A 14,139-nucleotide genomic window follows, 5' to 3' on the forward strand; every position below is an offset into this window, starting at 1 on the left:
TTAAAACAAACAAAGGAAGAAATATTTGAGAATGTGGGCGTCATATAAGCCAAGTCATAAAGAAAAAATATTTTGTAAATTGAAATGATGGTCAAAACGATGTACAATTGAAGATCAATGACATTCTCTCATTCATTTGGGTAAAAATAGTATATATAGAAATTTGATGAGTCGATTTTGGTAACCAGTCAGGTTGACGAGTTAGACAAAAAATATGCAATAGTTACCTGTTTAGAGTACTCCCAACCATTCTCGCCAATTGATCGATCTTCCCTTGCCAATGTTTGGGATCATTGGCAGCACCACACGAATGTTGCACCAATCTAATTGCATCCTTCATTTCACTAAAAATTTGGCATATTTCATCACGAGTGTTGTGCTTTTTTTTTTTTTTTTGGTGTACATGTTGTATTTAAAGTGATAAGTTATATTAATTAATTAATTGAGGAGGGTTCATGTAATGGTAAAGAAGTGTATCATGATCGATAGTGGTATATATGATGAGTTAGTGTCTTAGTGATGAAATGAAAATGTTGATTTAGCGTTGATTAATGTGACAGTGTATTAATTTGAAGAAAGGTGTCATAATTGAGATTTGTCTTCTAAGAACATATAACTAATTATGAGTTTGATCAACCTAAAAGTGTACTCCGTATTATTTTTTAACTTGTAAGAATATACTACTGTATACTTTTGAAATTCTACCTTGGTCGAGTAAACTCAATTTTGTTACAAATTGCATTTACCATAAATTACTGACGGAATACTAATTATCTGATGCTGACAAGGTAAAAGGGCAGAATATATAAATGAGTCTGTAAAGATTAAAGTGTAATGAAGGATGGACAATGAAATTTGGTGAAACTGTGAAAGTATTAATTGTGAGTAATGAAGAAACTGACCGACTGACTGGTGTACGTACATCTTGGTCTAAAAGGGTTTGCAGTGCCAATGGTTTTTGCAATTACAGGAAAAGGAATCTAGTCCACACACAAACAGTGATCGCCGTAGTACAATTCTCTTGCATACGGAGTATTTTCTAAACATGTTTTTAACATCGGATGAAACAGGTAGTCAGATTGTGTTGTAGCTGAAAAAACACAAAAAGTGAAATAACTTTGATGGAAATAGTTATTAACATGAGAGCAAAAAACAACTGAGATCAAGTGAAAACTGTAGATAAAAATTTTACTCTTTGGAATAAAAAGGTCCTGTGAATTGTTCTCTAGTAAACAATCCAACAGAGTATTGAATACAGAAGGTGTGTACAAAAGATTTAAATTTAACCAGACATCATTAAAATGTGTTTCTTTTACATTCTGCTGCTCATACGGCAATATATGGTACTCTGGTAGCATATAATTAAGTGGGCTTGCAATACCAAACATTTACTAGCACAGCAAATTAATCCTATTTTTATCAAGTAAGAAGTATTAATGATCTTTTACAATCATACAGCAACAAAATCTAAAATCTCGAAAACATTTTATCTAGCTTGCATACTTAATTACATATCACAACTTCATAGATTGTTAGAAAATTAAGTCACGTTTGATGGCAAAAAAAAAAAAAAGCAGCAGCAGCAGCCAATACCACATGAGTGGTGTATGGGGGAGGTGAGATGTAGACAATCCTTCCCCTATCCGAGAATAAAGACAAGTCGTTTCTCCACCCAGAGTGACACACTCTCAAGAGTAGAGAAAGCTATCCCTCTCTTTATTCGACGGATAAAGAGATTGCTTCCGAGAGGACCTCCGGCCTTTAAGTAGAGAAAAGTTTTTTTTTTTTAAAATAAAATCAAAATATTAAAATAAAAATAATAATAGACGCCATGAAAATGGTAGAATCAAATTTTCATGGGTTTTAAATCCTGCTTGGAATTTAATTTAGGCTCTAAGAGTCAGCTATATACCGATTGAAAAATGGACTAAGCTATATACCTGAAAGAAACAGAAGAGTGTAATATATGAAGCTGATTTAAGAAGTTTGATATTAGGTCAACGATGTTAGTCAAACCCAGCACCAGTCCAACTAGATCCTTTCTTGGGTAGTGCTCCGATTCCTTTACCTCTCGCTTGCGTGACATTTTTCTTTTTTACGCTTCCATCTACATGTCCAATTGTCTTTTGATTATTATGACTGTCCATACCACTCTGATCCGAAACCACCTTAGTTGATTCATTAGGTGGTTCTGTGTTACTAAGAACTGCTACATCAGGCTTTGTGGTGATCAATGCAGGTCCCACTGGACTCTGAGCCTACAGAAAAATCACGATTAAGTGTAACGTTAAACTTATTCAGATATTGAAAAATAAAACAAAAATGGAAAAGAGACTTACAACTTCGGTATGTACAGATGATCTTCTTGGATTCATCGCCTCAAGTCGCCTTTTTAATTCCTCTAGTCTAGCAAACTGAGAGCTAGTGCTCTCTTGGACCTGTATAAATACAAGTGAGTATGCATGAAGAGTTGCATCCCAAAGAATAATAAGTAAAGTACAAGATTATTCAAATCTTCGCATAGTTTCTGCTTGACTGCTTCCTCGTCCTTCACAGCTTTCGATACAGCTTCCCAAGCCTGTGACAAATAGAAATGTTTATTTGACCATTTTTGGTTATGTATTCAAGAACAATACATATATATGAATTAAGGTGAACAGGTATGAATTCAAAGACACGATACCTTCTTAGCTTCTTCTTCCTTCAACTTAGCAAAACGAATCCTCTCTGTTGACAATTCAATTTTCTTCCTCAGATGTTCAAGTGCTACAAAAGATGTAAATGCAAATGAGATAAAAAGTAATACTTGGCAGTTGGCATTCATATCATATGAATATATCCAATATCAAAATTTGCAAACCATATAATGCACCAACCAGCTTTCTTTGGCCCTGCAGTGAGTTTCATTTCCATATTAAGATTCGAAAGCTCTCGTTCAACATCACGAATTTTGGAATAGTTCTCGTCAATATATCTGGAAATTGTCACAATAATTAACTAGTTAGTTAGTATGTGATAATTCTCATCAACAGTTAATGTGTGTACACGACATAATACTCAAAGACCATATACTGTGATGAAGTTAAAGCCAGAATACGTAATGTTCTTCCATCAATGTAAACACATAAATGATAAGAATGCATTGTAACATGAATAGTTGGAAGTAGTTCACAAACAATTTTTTTTCTTTTCAATTTTTAAGACAAATTATATTATATACCAAGAACAAATTACAGAATGCAAAGGGAACAAGGCACTAGCTAAGCCCATTCAAATCAACTATACCATTCGAACACAAAAGATCAGAAAACTAACAATCCAAGACAAGCAGCATAACAACAACAGAAACATCAAACCACGTACACTTAAAAGAAGTTGTCCCATCTTTCATAAAACGCTACATTTAGGATGTTTTTCTATTATATTCTTTATAGTCCCCTATATTAACCCCCATAAAACAGCAACTTCGAGCACAGCTGAGGACTTTTTGACCTTTAAACTAACAAGTTTAAGCCTAATATAATCCATAATCTAATCAATAACAGCATCAACTGATCTAACCTGTTTCCTTGACACTCTTCTATTCCTTTCTTTACATATAAAATACACAACAGCAGCTTTTAACAATCTGTTAACCACATTCCTAATATTTTTTAGATATGGATAACCAGCAGAAGAGTCAATTATATTCTTCAATCCATTTTGTAAAACTCTAAACACAGTCAACTGTTTCAAAATAAGCCAAATCTTAGGAGTATAACCACAGTTGAAGAATATGCTCATGAGAATCTGGACAATTCACAAACATTGTTTTCTTACACTAGATATTAAGATGTATATACAGGTAGGGTAATGGTCTAATTCAGGTTCCTTTATTACAACTTTAAATTAACCGTTTAGCAAAACATCAAATGAATTATATATTGATTGACATGTAAAGTTCTCATTTGAAAAATTCAAGTAATATAAGCAAGTAACTAACAGCTTCTATGTACTCCAACCATGGATCAGAAGATCATTGGCGATGGGAATCAAGTCAATATTGAGCATAGAATTTAACTTGTTTTGTTTTTATAGTTGAACATTCTCAATTAAGAAGATTAAGTTGATAAACTCATTAGAATTATTCTCCTCTCTCATATCTTACTCCTACTACACAGTAAAATAACTTCTAAAAAGTAAAAACCCTTGAAATTAGATACATAAATAAATACCTAACCTAAGATATACTACAGTATATAAGTTACAATCATTATAATCAATCAGTCAATCAATAGTAATAAACTACTTAATAAACTGAAATACAATAGACTAAAACAAGCAGAGATCGAATTTGATAAAGTAGGATGTATGGTAAACGTACTTCCTTAATTGATTTTGCTCTTCTTCAATCATCTGATAACAAAAACGAATAAATTAAGGTTGTATTAAAATATTAAATATAGTCATGATTAGAATTGAGAACACGCACCCGCTCAGTGTGGGCGATGACCGGTGATTCGCGAACGAGACCGTCAGGTCCCGTTTCCGTCCCCAACGAAGGATAGATCGACATGATATTATTCCGGATCTAGCGATTGATAAACGAATGTGGATTTTGTAAATAATTAGGAAGATTACAGATTAGTCAATAGGATAAGATGTTTTACTGGAATTAAGGAGGATAATATGAGGGTGTTATCGTAGTGGTAGACTCGGAAAGCCGAATATCAAGCGCCAATTCTTATTTTTAAAGATTTTTTTCTTTCTTTTTTTGCTAATTTGTACAGCAAAGTGCACATGCTATAGGCACGATGGTACTAGCTTAATCTTCTTTTTTTTCTTTTTTCTTTCTTTTTGCCAAAAAAAATAAATACTTCGTTTAGTAATGTTTGTTTTCAGATTTAAACGTGAAAGACCGAAAGGTGAACCGATAGCTTTTTCCTCTTCAAAGTAGTTGATACTTTGGGCATGAGTTTTTTTTTTTTTTTTTAAGACTTTAGCTTTAAAAAAAAAAAAATCTTGTGAAGTAAAAACAACCGTTTGATTATAATAGTTTAAAATTTTGATGGAGAAAAAAAAAGTTAAAAGCTAATTGAATTAGCGTATAATAAAAAAATAATAGTTTTTGTTATTTTATATTTTATTTTAACAGTTTAAACTACTTTGTAAAACATTTAAAATATATATAAAAAGTTATCAGCTACAAGTTACCACATACAAGCTACCAACTATAAGTTGAAAATTATCCGCTACCGGCTAGTTTTGTCAAACATACATTTTGAGAGGGTAAGTAGAATAACTTTTCGTGGCCAAACCGATCGATTTTTACCTTTTCCCTCGCCATTGTGATAAAACATGACATTTTCGTTTGTCCTTAAAATATGCTTATAGTGAAGTTTTAATCTAACAACTCTCGTAAACATATTAAAACTCCAATTAGGAAACTAGCTTTGAATGTTTTACTATTTAAATGAATTTTATGTTGAATTACATTCAATTGAATGTTTTGGAAGATTTTTAGGACCCACCAATATGAGTAATATTAGAAAATTACTCAATTCACAAAAGATAAATGTAGACAATAATGAGAATTCGATGTCAAAACGGACGTTCAAAAAAATTGTTCGTCTAACCCAATTGTTTGAGCTACCTATCTTCCAAACTTCAAAATGGAGTAATATTAATTGTCACCAAGGGCGTCCCGTCGATTTCAATTTTTCACATGCGTCCTGTTCAATTAACAAATAATAGGCCTTTTGTATATACAAAAATTAGGTTAAGTTTTTAATTAGTACTAGTACATATTTTTGGATTTTGGGTCCCTTGAGATTATGGGTCATGTGCAAGCACACATGTTGCACGCCCTCAAATCCGCCCCTGATTGTCACATATCGTACAAGTTTACTTATCAATTAGTTAGATGAGTCATATCAATTTTCATATTGCAAATTTTATGGTAGCATTTTTTATTGTTTAAGAGATACTAAAGTTTTATAAAGGAACTATCTATATCTATATATGTATTATTAAACAAATATAATAAGTTATACATAAGTTCACCTTTTTTAATTATATTTGCTTTTTTAATTATATTTGCTTTGCCTCTTTTAATTATCGAGTAAGTCTCCACTCTCCCTTATCGTAAAATCATGACTCTAACCCGTATAGTAACCCTCATATCGGGTACACACAATCTTAGAATGAGAAATTCAGTTGAATTTTATATAGCGGATTTTGCAATATGAGACAAACCGAAACAGTGGAACGTTTATGTCGTGAATAGATTTTGTGGTTCTCAACCCGTTTATAGAATAGAATAAACATAATTTAGATTTAGATAATAGAATAAAGCATGTTTAATTATCCAAATGTTACACTCAACAAAAAGGCTGGGGAACTGAAATACAACCCCTGTGTAAACATGAAAACAACCTAAATTAACACTCATCCAAACCACTTGCAACAACAAAGAGGACACACTATATAACTAGGAGTCTAGGAGCCACATTGCCATTTTTTTCATCATTATATATTAAAAAAAAATAACTACCAACACGCTATAGTGAGAATCAGCAGAGCCTATAAACACTTCTTTGGTACCCTTGAAGCATTGTTTACCATTTCTTATAGCCACCACCTCGGCCGCCACTTCCTCTACCACCACCAGAACCTCTTGAAAATCTATCATTCCGACGATCAGAGAAATTACCACGCCCACCAGGACTACGTGAGAAACCACTACCACGATTGAACCCACCACCGCCACTACCAGAAAACCTTCCCCTACTCTGCTCTTTTTCTTGTAATTTTGGTAATTCCTTCACCACCTGCAAACTCACTCCAGTCGCATTCTCCTGGCCTGTATATATAGGTATCACCAAAACAATAAACAGTATAAGCATAATAAAATATTCTATCAATTAAAATGGCACCGGGTGTTGAAGGAGAACGAACCAGCAAGAAAAGTGTCCAAGTCTTCAGCAGCAACATCAAAGACAGCACCTTTTTGATCAGCCGTTAGTGCAAGACCTTGAATTGATTCCACTTTCTCTTCTGGAAGAAACCTCCTCAACACACCATATACAAATCTGAAAATGAAAAAAAAAAAAAAAAAAAAAAGCACTCACACCACCGTATATGAGAAAGCAATACATACTACAAATTTGTATCCACAGTAATAATATAGCAGATGAAAGCTTTAAAGCTTACGAAGGTGTGTAACAAGGTCTATTAGCTTCAAGTAGTAGTGTCACGAAGTTCTCCATGGACGTTAGAAGTGACCTTTTCTTAATTTCAGTATACCCCTGGCAGGAAGGAAAAAAAAAAGTAGAATCCTTTTAGGTAACAGCAAGGAACAAAAACCACATCAAACATACAAGAAACAGTACAGAGACTCACAATGCTCTTGGCGAGCGCCTTTGCGAGAAGTTCAACTGGTGATAGGCCAGAAGAATTTAACAATTCCTCTGCAGCTGACTTGAAAACAGGTATCACACTACACAAAACACTCAAAAATATAAGCAACCATAGTATACCTGTCAATTACACAAACATAGTACTCATAATAGAAGTAGTAAACAATTAAACATATTTTCTACCTGTCAGAAACTTTCGTAATTGCTTCTGCAGCATCGGCACCAGCAGCTTCAGCAATGTCAGCTGGTTGAGGAGCAGAAAGATGTTCAAATTTCACACCTGCTTCTCTCTCTAACTTGGAAATACCTGCTTTTCTTGGCTCATAAAGTGTGACCGCAACACCAGATTTTCCTACAGTTGAGAAGCCCCAACTTAGAAATTAAAGCGTGAAATACAGGTTAACATTCAGTTGTTTCAGCTAGTAACAGAAAATATGGAATTACCTGCTCTTCCTGTCCTCCCAGATCTGTGAATGTAGTCTTCAACGTCTCGTGGTGGTTCACACTGTAAGGGTTGATGAAAAGGCAAGTTCAGTTATACAAGCTAATGATATTTACAAGTAGGAAGTACTAGAGATTTGACTATAATGATACCTGGATAACCAACTGGACATCATTAATGTCGAGCCCTCGCGCTGCTACATTTGTGGCAACTAGAGTCATGAATTTGCCAGATCGGAATCCCGCAAGCGTTTGCTATTTAAAAATCAAACATTTAATAATCGTTCCTTAAAAGTACGCTTATGTGATGATAAACATTCATAAATCATTATACTGATGTACCTCACGCATAGATTGTTGAATGTCACCATGAAGAGGACGGGCTCCCTCCAGCAGTCCAGAAAGTTCAGAACAGTAATCCTTTGTCTCCGTGAAAATAATAGTACGGCCTCCGCTGAAAAAATACACATCATTTAAATGTGATGAATTAAACAGATAACTTATAAAAAAATATATGCAGACCATTAGAATTTGAGTGGTTACAGAGTCTGATAACCAACCTGCTATGGTGACGAATAATATCGGGAATGACCTGTGACCTAGCATTCCAAGCACAAGGCATGATGATGTGTCTCACACTTTCACTAGCCTTCATTACCTGAACACCAACTAGATCAACAATCTTCTTGTCTTTTTTCAAAAACTTTGCTGCAATCTGAGCAAACAAGTGAACAACAGATGGAAAAAAAGAAGACAGATGTCAATCACATTTGTAGACTGAAACAACATATACTAACACATTTACATTCACTCTCTGGGGAATGTATGAATTAATCAAGAGACTCACATGATTCACCCAAGATGGTAAAGTTGCACTGAACAGCACCGTTTGAACTTTAGTAGCATCATTTACCTTGCCTATAACACAAAAATAGTCAGTTGGTATGCAAAAACCACTAAAATAGATGACAAAATGCCCCCTGGACCACATTGCAAATTACTTCAAAGAAATATTGTAATTAAGTGCAGAACGCTCAAGTAAATTTTGGACAAGACTCATAGCCTTTCTGACCATCCAATGATTGTAAATGACTATCCAAAGACGATAATGCAAAACGAAAAATCCACAAAATTCAATCTGAATGTAGTGAGCACTACCTAGAATGTATTCAACATCTTCAACAAAACCTTGCTTCAACATTTCATCAGCTTCGTCAAGGATACGGAACTTTAATGAGCACAAATCAAGATTCCCTCTATCAATATGATCCTATACAGTACACACCATTATCAAATCAAATATCAATTCATATTAAAAAGATTAAACAGTATGTATAACAAAAATATAACCAAAAAGCAATACCTTAATACGCCCAACTGCTCCCACAACAATATCAACCCCCCTTTTCAATTGCACCGTCTGAGGACCAATAGATGCTCCTCCTCCACCATACAAACAACATGAAGTCAATCCAACAGCCTCACCATAGTACTTAAAATCCGTAAAAACCTATAACAAACAACCACCAATATGCCCTAAACATCAAGAAACTAAATCCACAACATTAATCAATCAATCATAACTAATTAAAAAACAGTTATATTACCTGCTTTGCTAATTCTCTAGTTGGTAACATAACAAGAATGGTAGGCGACCTGCCATACCCGGTCTTCCTTGTTGCTTTCTCAGGTCCATTGATCAAGGACTCCAAAATAGGCAAAATAAACGCCAATGTTTTGCCCTAAAACATCCATACATACATATGCACAAATTCAAAATAAACCCTGTAATTAGTGATATAAAACAATTTATAACAAATATCACAAATAATACCTGACCGGTTTTAGCCTTCCCAATCAAATCAAGACCATCATAGATCGAATCAAAAGTCCGAGCCTGAATTGGAAACAGCGCCTCAATTCCCTTTGCCTTCAATGCATTCTTCAACGGCTCAGAAATCCTAAAATTCGTAACCGCGTTAGGATCATCCTTTTTAACCTCCACCATCTCTTCATCCACCTCAGCAGTTTTCAATTTTTTCTTCTTACTTTTCTTCACAGAACCCTCATCCTTCATAATAAATACAAAACAAACTCAACACAAAAACATGCACTATTTACGTACATACGCGATATGTTGAAAATTAGGGTTAAAAAAGTACCTTTTGTTCAATTAATACTGAACTGTCGCTCTTTCCTCCTTCATTATCAGAATCAGAAGAAGCGTTACGTTTTCTCTTGATTTTCTTCTCTAATTTTTCAGAATCGGATTCAACTTCTTTAATCTTTTTGCTCTTCTTTTCTTTCTTTTTAATTGAAGATTCGATAGCGGCGGTTTCGGAGTTACTATTGTTTTTCATCTTCTTGACCTTAGTTTCGGTTACGTTATCGGATAAATTTGCTAATGAAGGCATAGCAATTAGGTTTTATAATCGGTGGCTGAACGTAGTCTCCTTCCTGCTGCCGCTAAAAATATGATAAAACGAGTTAAGCTGGCAGTATATCAGGAGAATAGGAGAAAGAGAGGTGTTAAGGTTTAGGGTTTCTGATATTTATTAACGGTGACAATTTGGTGTGACTTTCAGCCGTTGGATTATAGAGATGGTGTTGCCTTGCGTATCGTTGATTTAGGGGTGTTTGGATTAGCGTTCTAAAAATTAATTATGCTTTTTAGATAATTACTAGTTTTATGAGCCCGTGCGTTGTATGTTAATTGTACAAATTAATACTCCATATTCGATAATGTTAGTATTTATATATTATCAAATGAATAATACAATTACAGCGAAAAATCATTTATTACTAATAATATTTATATCGAAAGCATTAATATTGAATACTAAGGTGAGCCCGTACATGACACGTCAGTTTTATAACTTAGTGTTTGATAACGTTAGTATTGATATTTATCAAATGTATAACACAATTACAATAAAAAAAACCGTTTATTACTAATAACATTTGTAACGAAAATATTAATATTGAATTTTAACGCATAAATTATGAGCCCGTTTATGTGGCAGATTGTTTATTTAAAAATAAAAATGTTGTAGACTCTTATTATTAAAGTATTAAATTTAATGAATAATAATTAAAGTTCAAAGTTCTATCATATTAATATTTAATATTAATATTAAATGATAAGATAATTACAGATTGCACGACAAAATTAATATTTATCACAATAATCAATATATATTATGGAGTTGTAATCCCTTAAATTTAACAGTTTGCTTGAAATCCAACGGATCAATCAGAGCTCTACATGTGGCGCGACAATTACATGTGATTGAAAAAAATTATTTTTTTCAAAATTCTTTTTTTGAAAATGAATTTGTTTTGAAAAAAATTTAGCATGTCAAATCAATCACATTTGATTCTACATGTCAAATTCAATCACATGTGATTGAAAAAAAAATTCAATTTTTTTTTTCAAAAACGTTTTTATTTTGTTCAATCACATGTGATTGAATTTGACATGCATAATCACATGTGATTAGGTTTTACAATCACATGTGATTGGCAAGCAGAATTATATGTGATTTATTGCATGTCAAATCCAATCACATGTGATTGAAAAAAAAACTAAAAAAATAAAAAAAAATCAAAAACAAAATTTTATTTTTGAATTTTTTTAAATACATGTGATTATCGCGTCACATGTCTCACTCTGATTGGTCTCTGGATCTCAACTTAAAAGTTGAATTTATTTGAATATTCCTCATATATTATAATTTAATTTTAATATATAAGAGAGATAGAATAGAATGTGTTCAGGTACATACATATTTTTTTTTTTTTCACGGCAAAATGTAAAAAAAATTATGATAAGAGAATGAAGAATAAGAAGTTTAATTACTGAATTTAACTTGACAACCAAGTTTTAGTATAATTAGAATTATGTTATAATGTTATAATAATAAGTAATAAATAATTATTTACTATATACGGAGTATAAATAGATAAGGTTTATTCCACGACTTTCTTTCACGATATTTGTCCTCCATCAACAATTAATGTAAATCTAATTTATTTTACCAATATTTTCAGCAAGAGATAAACTTAAATGAATAAAATATTTAAGTAATGAAAATTAGAATTGTACTAAATCGTATACAAAGTTTCTACAGAGTATTAGATAAATATATAAATAGATAAATATATTGATTATTTTAGGAAATTATTATTATTATTTAATTTAATTGAGAAAATGACATGTATGATCATTTAATTCAGTTTAATTGAGAAATTGACACGTGTGCAAATTTAATTCAAATTAATTAAGAAATTGATACGTAGTATTATTAGCACGCGCTTTATAATAATAAAAATGTAGATAATTAAATAATCAACTGTGGCAAAACGTGATTTCAATAAATGGTGTTTGGATTTGAATATGGCGTTTGATATTGTGATAATCAAATAATCATTTTTTGAGTGTTTGGGATAACAAGATTTTTTAGCAACTTAATGTATAAATTAACATATTAACTATTAGACAAAACTTATGAATAGTTTCAGGAGTATTTTCGTCTTTTCATCTTTTTTTCCCTTCTTTCTTTCAAGTAACACCACAAAAACCCCCCACACTTTGTTCAAAAATTAAAAACAGTCCCCAACACAGGGGGTTAAAGCGTCAAATCAAAATTTTCATAAAATATCTTAAATAAACTCCACTCAAATATTCAACATGTCATATCTTCTCGCTCGCAACGAGTTAAATTTTTCCGACACTATCCTTAAACTCGAAATAATTTTATGAACACAATGTCACTAACTATACGCAAAACGGACACTTTTAAAAAAACGCTAAATATTTAGGGTACCTTTCATATATGTTGATTTTTCACTCGCAGGCTCCGTAACTAAACACAATAAAATACATTAAAAATCGAACCCCCGCCGCGAAGCGAGGGTTCGAAAACTAGTTACCAAAATGGACATTCTTTCGAAGTAATAAAATACGGTATATAAATTTAATATTGAAATTGAATGATACTATCTATCTATACTATCTTTTAAAATGCTAACTTGATGATGTCATTAATATGCAATTTTAAAGCTTATAAAAAATTCAAAATAATAAAGAAAAAATCTTAGACATCTTTGATGATGTCACTAATACTAATATAAATATAATAATTATTATTAACTTAAAATAAAGCTCCTAAAAAAATAACCACCTTTAAATAATTTTAAACATAAAAAACCCTAAACAGCCGTATTCAATTCCACCTCTGATGCACGCCTTAAATTGTTTCTCTGGATCAAAAATTTCTCTTTCAAATCTCTAAAGCTTCAGCATCTTCTTTACACTCCACTAAATCCATATATCCTTTGATTTTTTCATCTTCTTTCTCAAAATTGATCTTCCAAGTTTCGTTCTTCGTATGAGTATTTTTGGGGCTTTACCTATTCTCGCTTATTCAAGTTAATATTTGAAGTTCAATCTCCTTTTTATTTTTTATTTTGTTGGGATCTGTTTGTTTTGTGTTCATCTTTGTTTTGTTTGAAGGGCAATGGTGAAATGTCCCGTTCTTATTGATTAAAAACGTTCCATATTAATTGATTTCGTTGCGAGGTTTTGACCTCTATATGAGACGTTTTTCAAAGACTGCATTCATTTTTAAAACAAACCATAACCTTTATTTCATAGATAAAGGTTTTAAAAAGCTTTACGTAGATTATCAAATAATGATAATCTAAAATATCTTGTTTACACACGACCATTACATAATGGTTTACAATACAAATATGTTACAACAAAATAAGTTTCTTGAATGCAGTTTTTACACAATATCATACAAGTATGGACTCCAAATCTCGTCCTTATTTAAGTATGCGACAGCGGAAGCTCTTAATAATCACCTGAGAATAAACATGCTTAAAACGTCAACAAAAATGTTGGTGAGTTATAGGTTTAACCTATATATATCAAATCATAATAATAGACCACAAGATTTCATATTTCAATACACATCCCATACATAGAGATAAAAATCATTCATTTGGCGAACACCTGGTAACCGACATTAACAAGATGCATATATAAGAATATCCCCATCATTCCGGGACACCCTTCGGATATGATATAAATTTCGAAGTACTAAAGCATCCGGTACTTTGGATGGGGTTTGTTAGGCCCAATAGATCTATCTTTAGGATTCGCGTCAATTAGGGTGTCTGTTCCCTAATTCTTAGATTACCAGACTTAATAAAAAGGGGAATATTCGATTTCGATAATTCAACCATAGAATGTAGTTTCACGTACTTGTGTCTATTTTGTAAATCATTTATAAAA

General features: G+C 32.3%; 2 protein-coding genes across 3 annotated transcripts; both read right to left on the reverse strand.

Annotated features, from left to right (window-relative positions):
• Positions 1 to 1,071: 1,071 nt before the first annotated feature.
• On the reverse strand, positions 1,072 to 4,823 carry LOC139895673 (uncharacterized). 2 transcript variants are annotated; one of them, XR_011775977.1, is made up of 8 exons: positions 4,472 to 4,823; positions 4,364 to 4,395; positions 2,877 to 2,974; positions 2,684 to 2,766; positions 2,501 to 2,578; positions 2,340 to 2,438; positions 1,941 to 2,258; positions 1,072 to 1,090 (listed from the first exon to the last, which is right to left on the reverse strand). XR_011775977.1 is itself a non-coding variant. In XM_071878206.1 (7 exons), exons 1-7 carry the CDS (start codon positions 4,553 to 4,555, stop codon positions 2,007 to 2,009), a joined length of 726 nt encoding a protein of 241 aa, XP_071734307.1. In that variant the 5' UTR covers positions 4,556 to 4,823; the 3' UTR covers positions 1,728 to 2,006. The 2 variants fall into 2 exon arrangements, 1 of the variants encoding a protein (XP_071734307.1); XM_071878206.1 differs by lacking the exon at positions 1,072 to 1,090 and having other exon boundaries at positions 1,728 to 2,258.
• A 1,483-nt stretch (positions 4,824 to 6,306) lies between these two features.
• LOC139895674 (DEAD-box ATP-dependent RNA helicase 7-like) lies at positions 6,307 to 10,372 on the reverse strand. Its single transcript, XM_071878207.1, has 15 exons — positions 10,001 to 10,372; positions 9,673 to 9,909; positions 9,446 to 9,580; positions 9,202 to 9,348; positions 8,997 to 9,108; positions 8,686 to 8,756; positions 8,399 to 8,553; positions 8,181 to 8,292; positions 7,992 to 8,093; positions 7,842 to 7,902; positions 7,581 to 7,749; positions 7,381 to 7,477; positions 7,192 to 7,286; positions 6,937 to 7,070; positions 6,307 to 6,841 (listed from the first exon to the last, which is right to left on the reverse strand). The coding sequence occupies exons 1-15, from the start codon at positions 10,250 to 10,252 to the stop codon at positions 6,597 to 6,599; spliced, it is 2,124 nt and encodes a 707-aa protein (XP_071734308.1). The 5' UTR covers positions 10,253 to 10,372; the 3' UTR covers positions 6,307 to 6,596.
• Between the last annotated feature and the right edge of the window lie 3,767 nt (positions 10,373 to 14,139).

This window comes from Rutidosis leptorrhynchoides, chromosome 3 (genome assembly GCF_046630445.1).
Source record: "Rutidosis leptorrhynchoides isolate AG116_Rl617_1_P2 chromosome 3, CSIRO_AGI_Rlap_v1, whole genome shotgun sequence".
Classification (NCBI taxonomy): domain Eukaryota; kingdom Viridiplantae; phylum Streptophyta; class Magnoliopsida; order Asterales; family Asteraceae; genus Rutidosis; species Rutidosis leptorrhynchoides.

Bases quoted from the DNA above. Each gene is read 5' to 3' on its own strand.
- LOC139895673 (XM_071878206.1), bottom strand. From the start codon at position 4,555: ATGTCGATCTATCCTTCGTTGGGGACGGAAACGGGACCTGACGGTCTC. The intron at 4,396-4,471 runs GTGCGTGTTCTC...TTTTGTTATCAG, and splicing joins TCATCGCCCACACTGAGCGG to ATGATTGAAGAAGAGCAAAA. The intron at 2,579-2,683 runs GTATCGTGTCTT...TATTTGTCACAG, and splicing joins AGGAAGAAGAAGCTAAGAAG to GCTTGGGAAGCTGTATCGAA.
- LOC139895674 (XM_071878207.1), bottom strand. From the start codon at position 10,252: ATGCCTTCATTAGCAAATTTATCCGATAACGTAACCGAAACTAAGGTC. The intron at 7,750-7,841 runs GTAATTCCATAT...TCTCAACTGTAG, and splicing joins TGGGAGGACAGGAAGAGCAG to GAAAATCTGGTGTTGCGGTC. The intron at 7,478-7,580 runs GTAGAAAATATG...TGTTTTGTGTAG, and splicing joins ATTACGAAAGTTTCTGACAG to TGTGATACCTGTTTTCAAGT.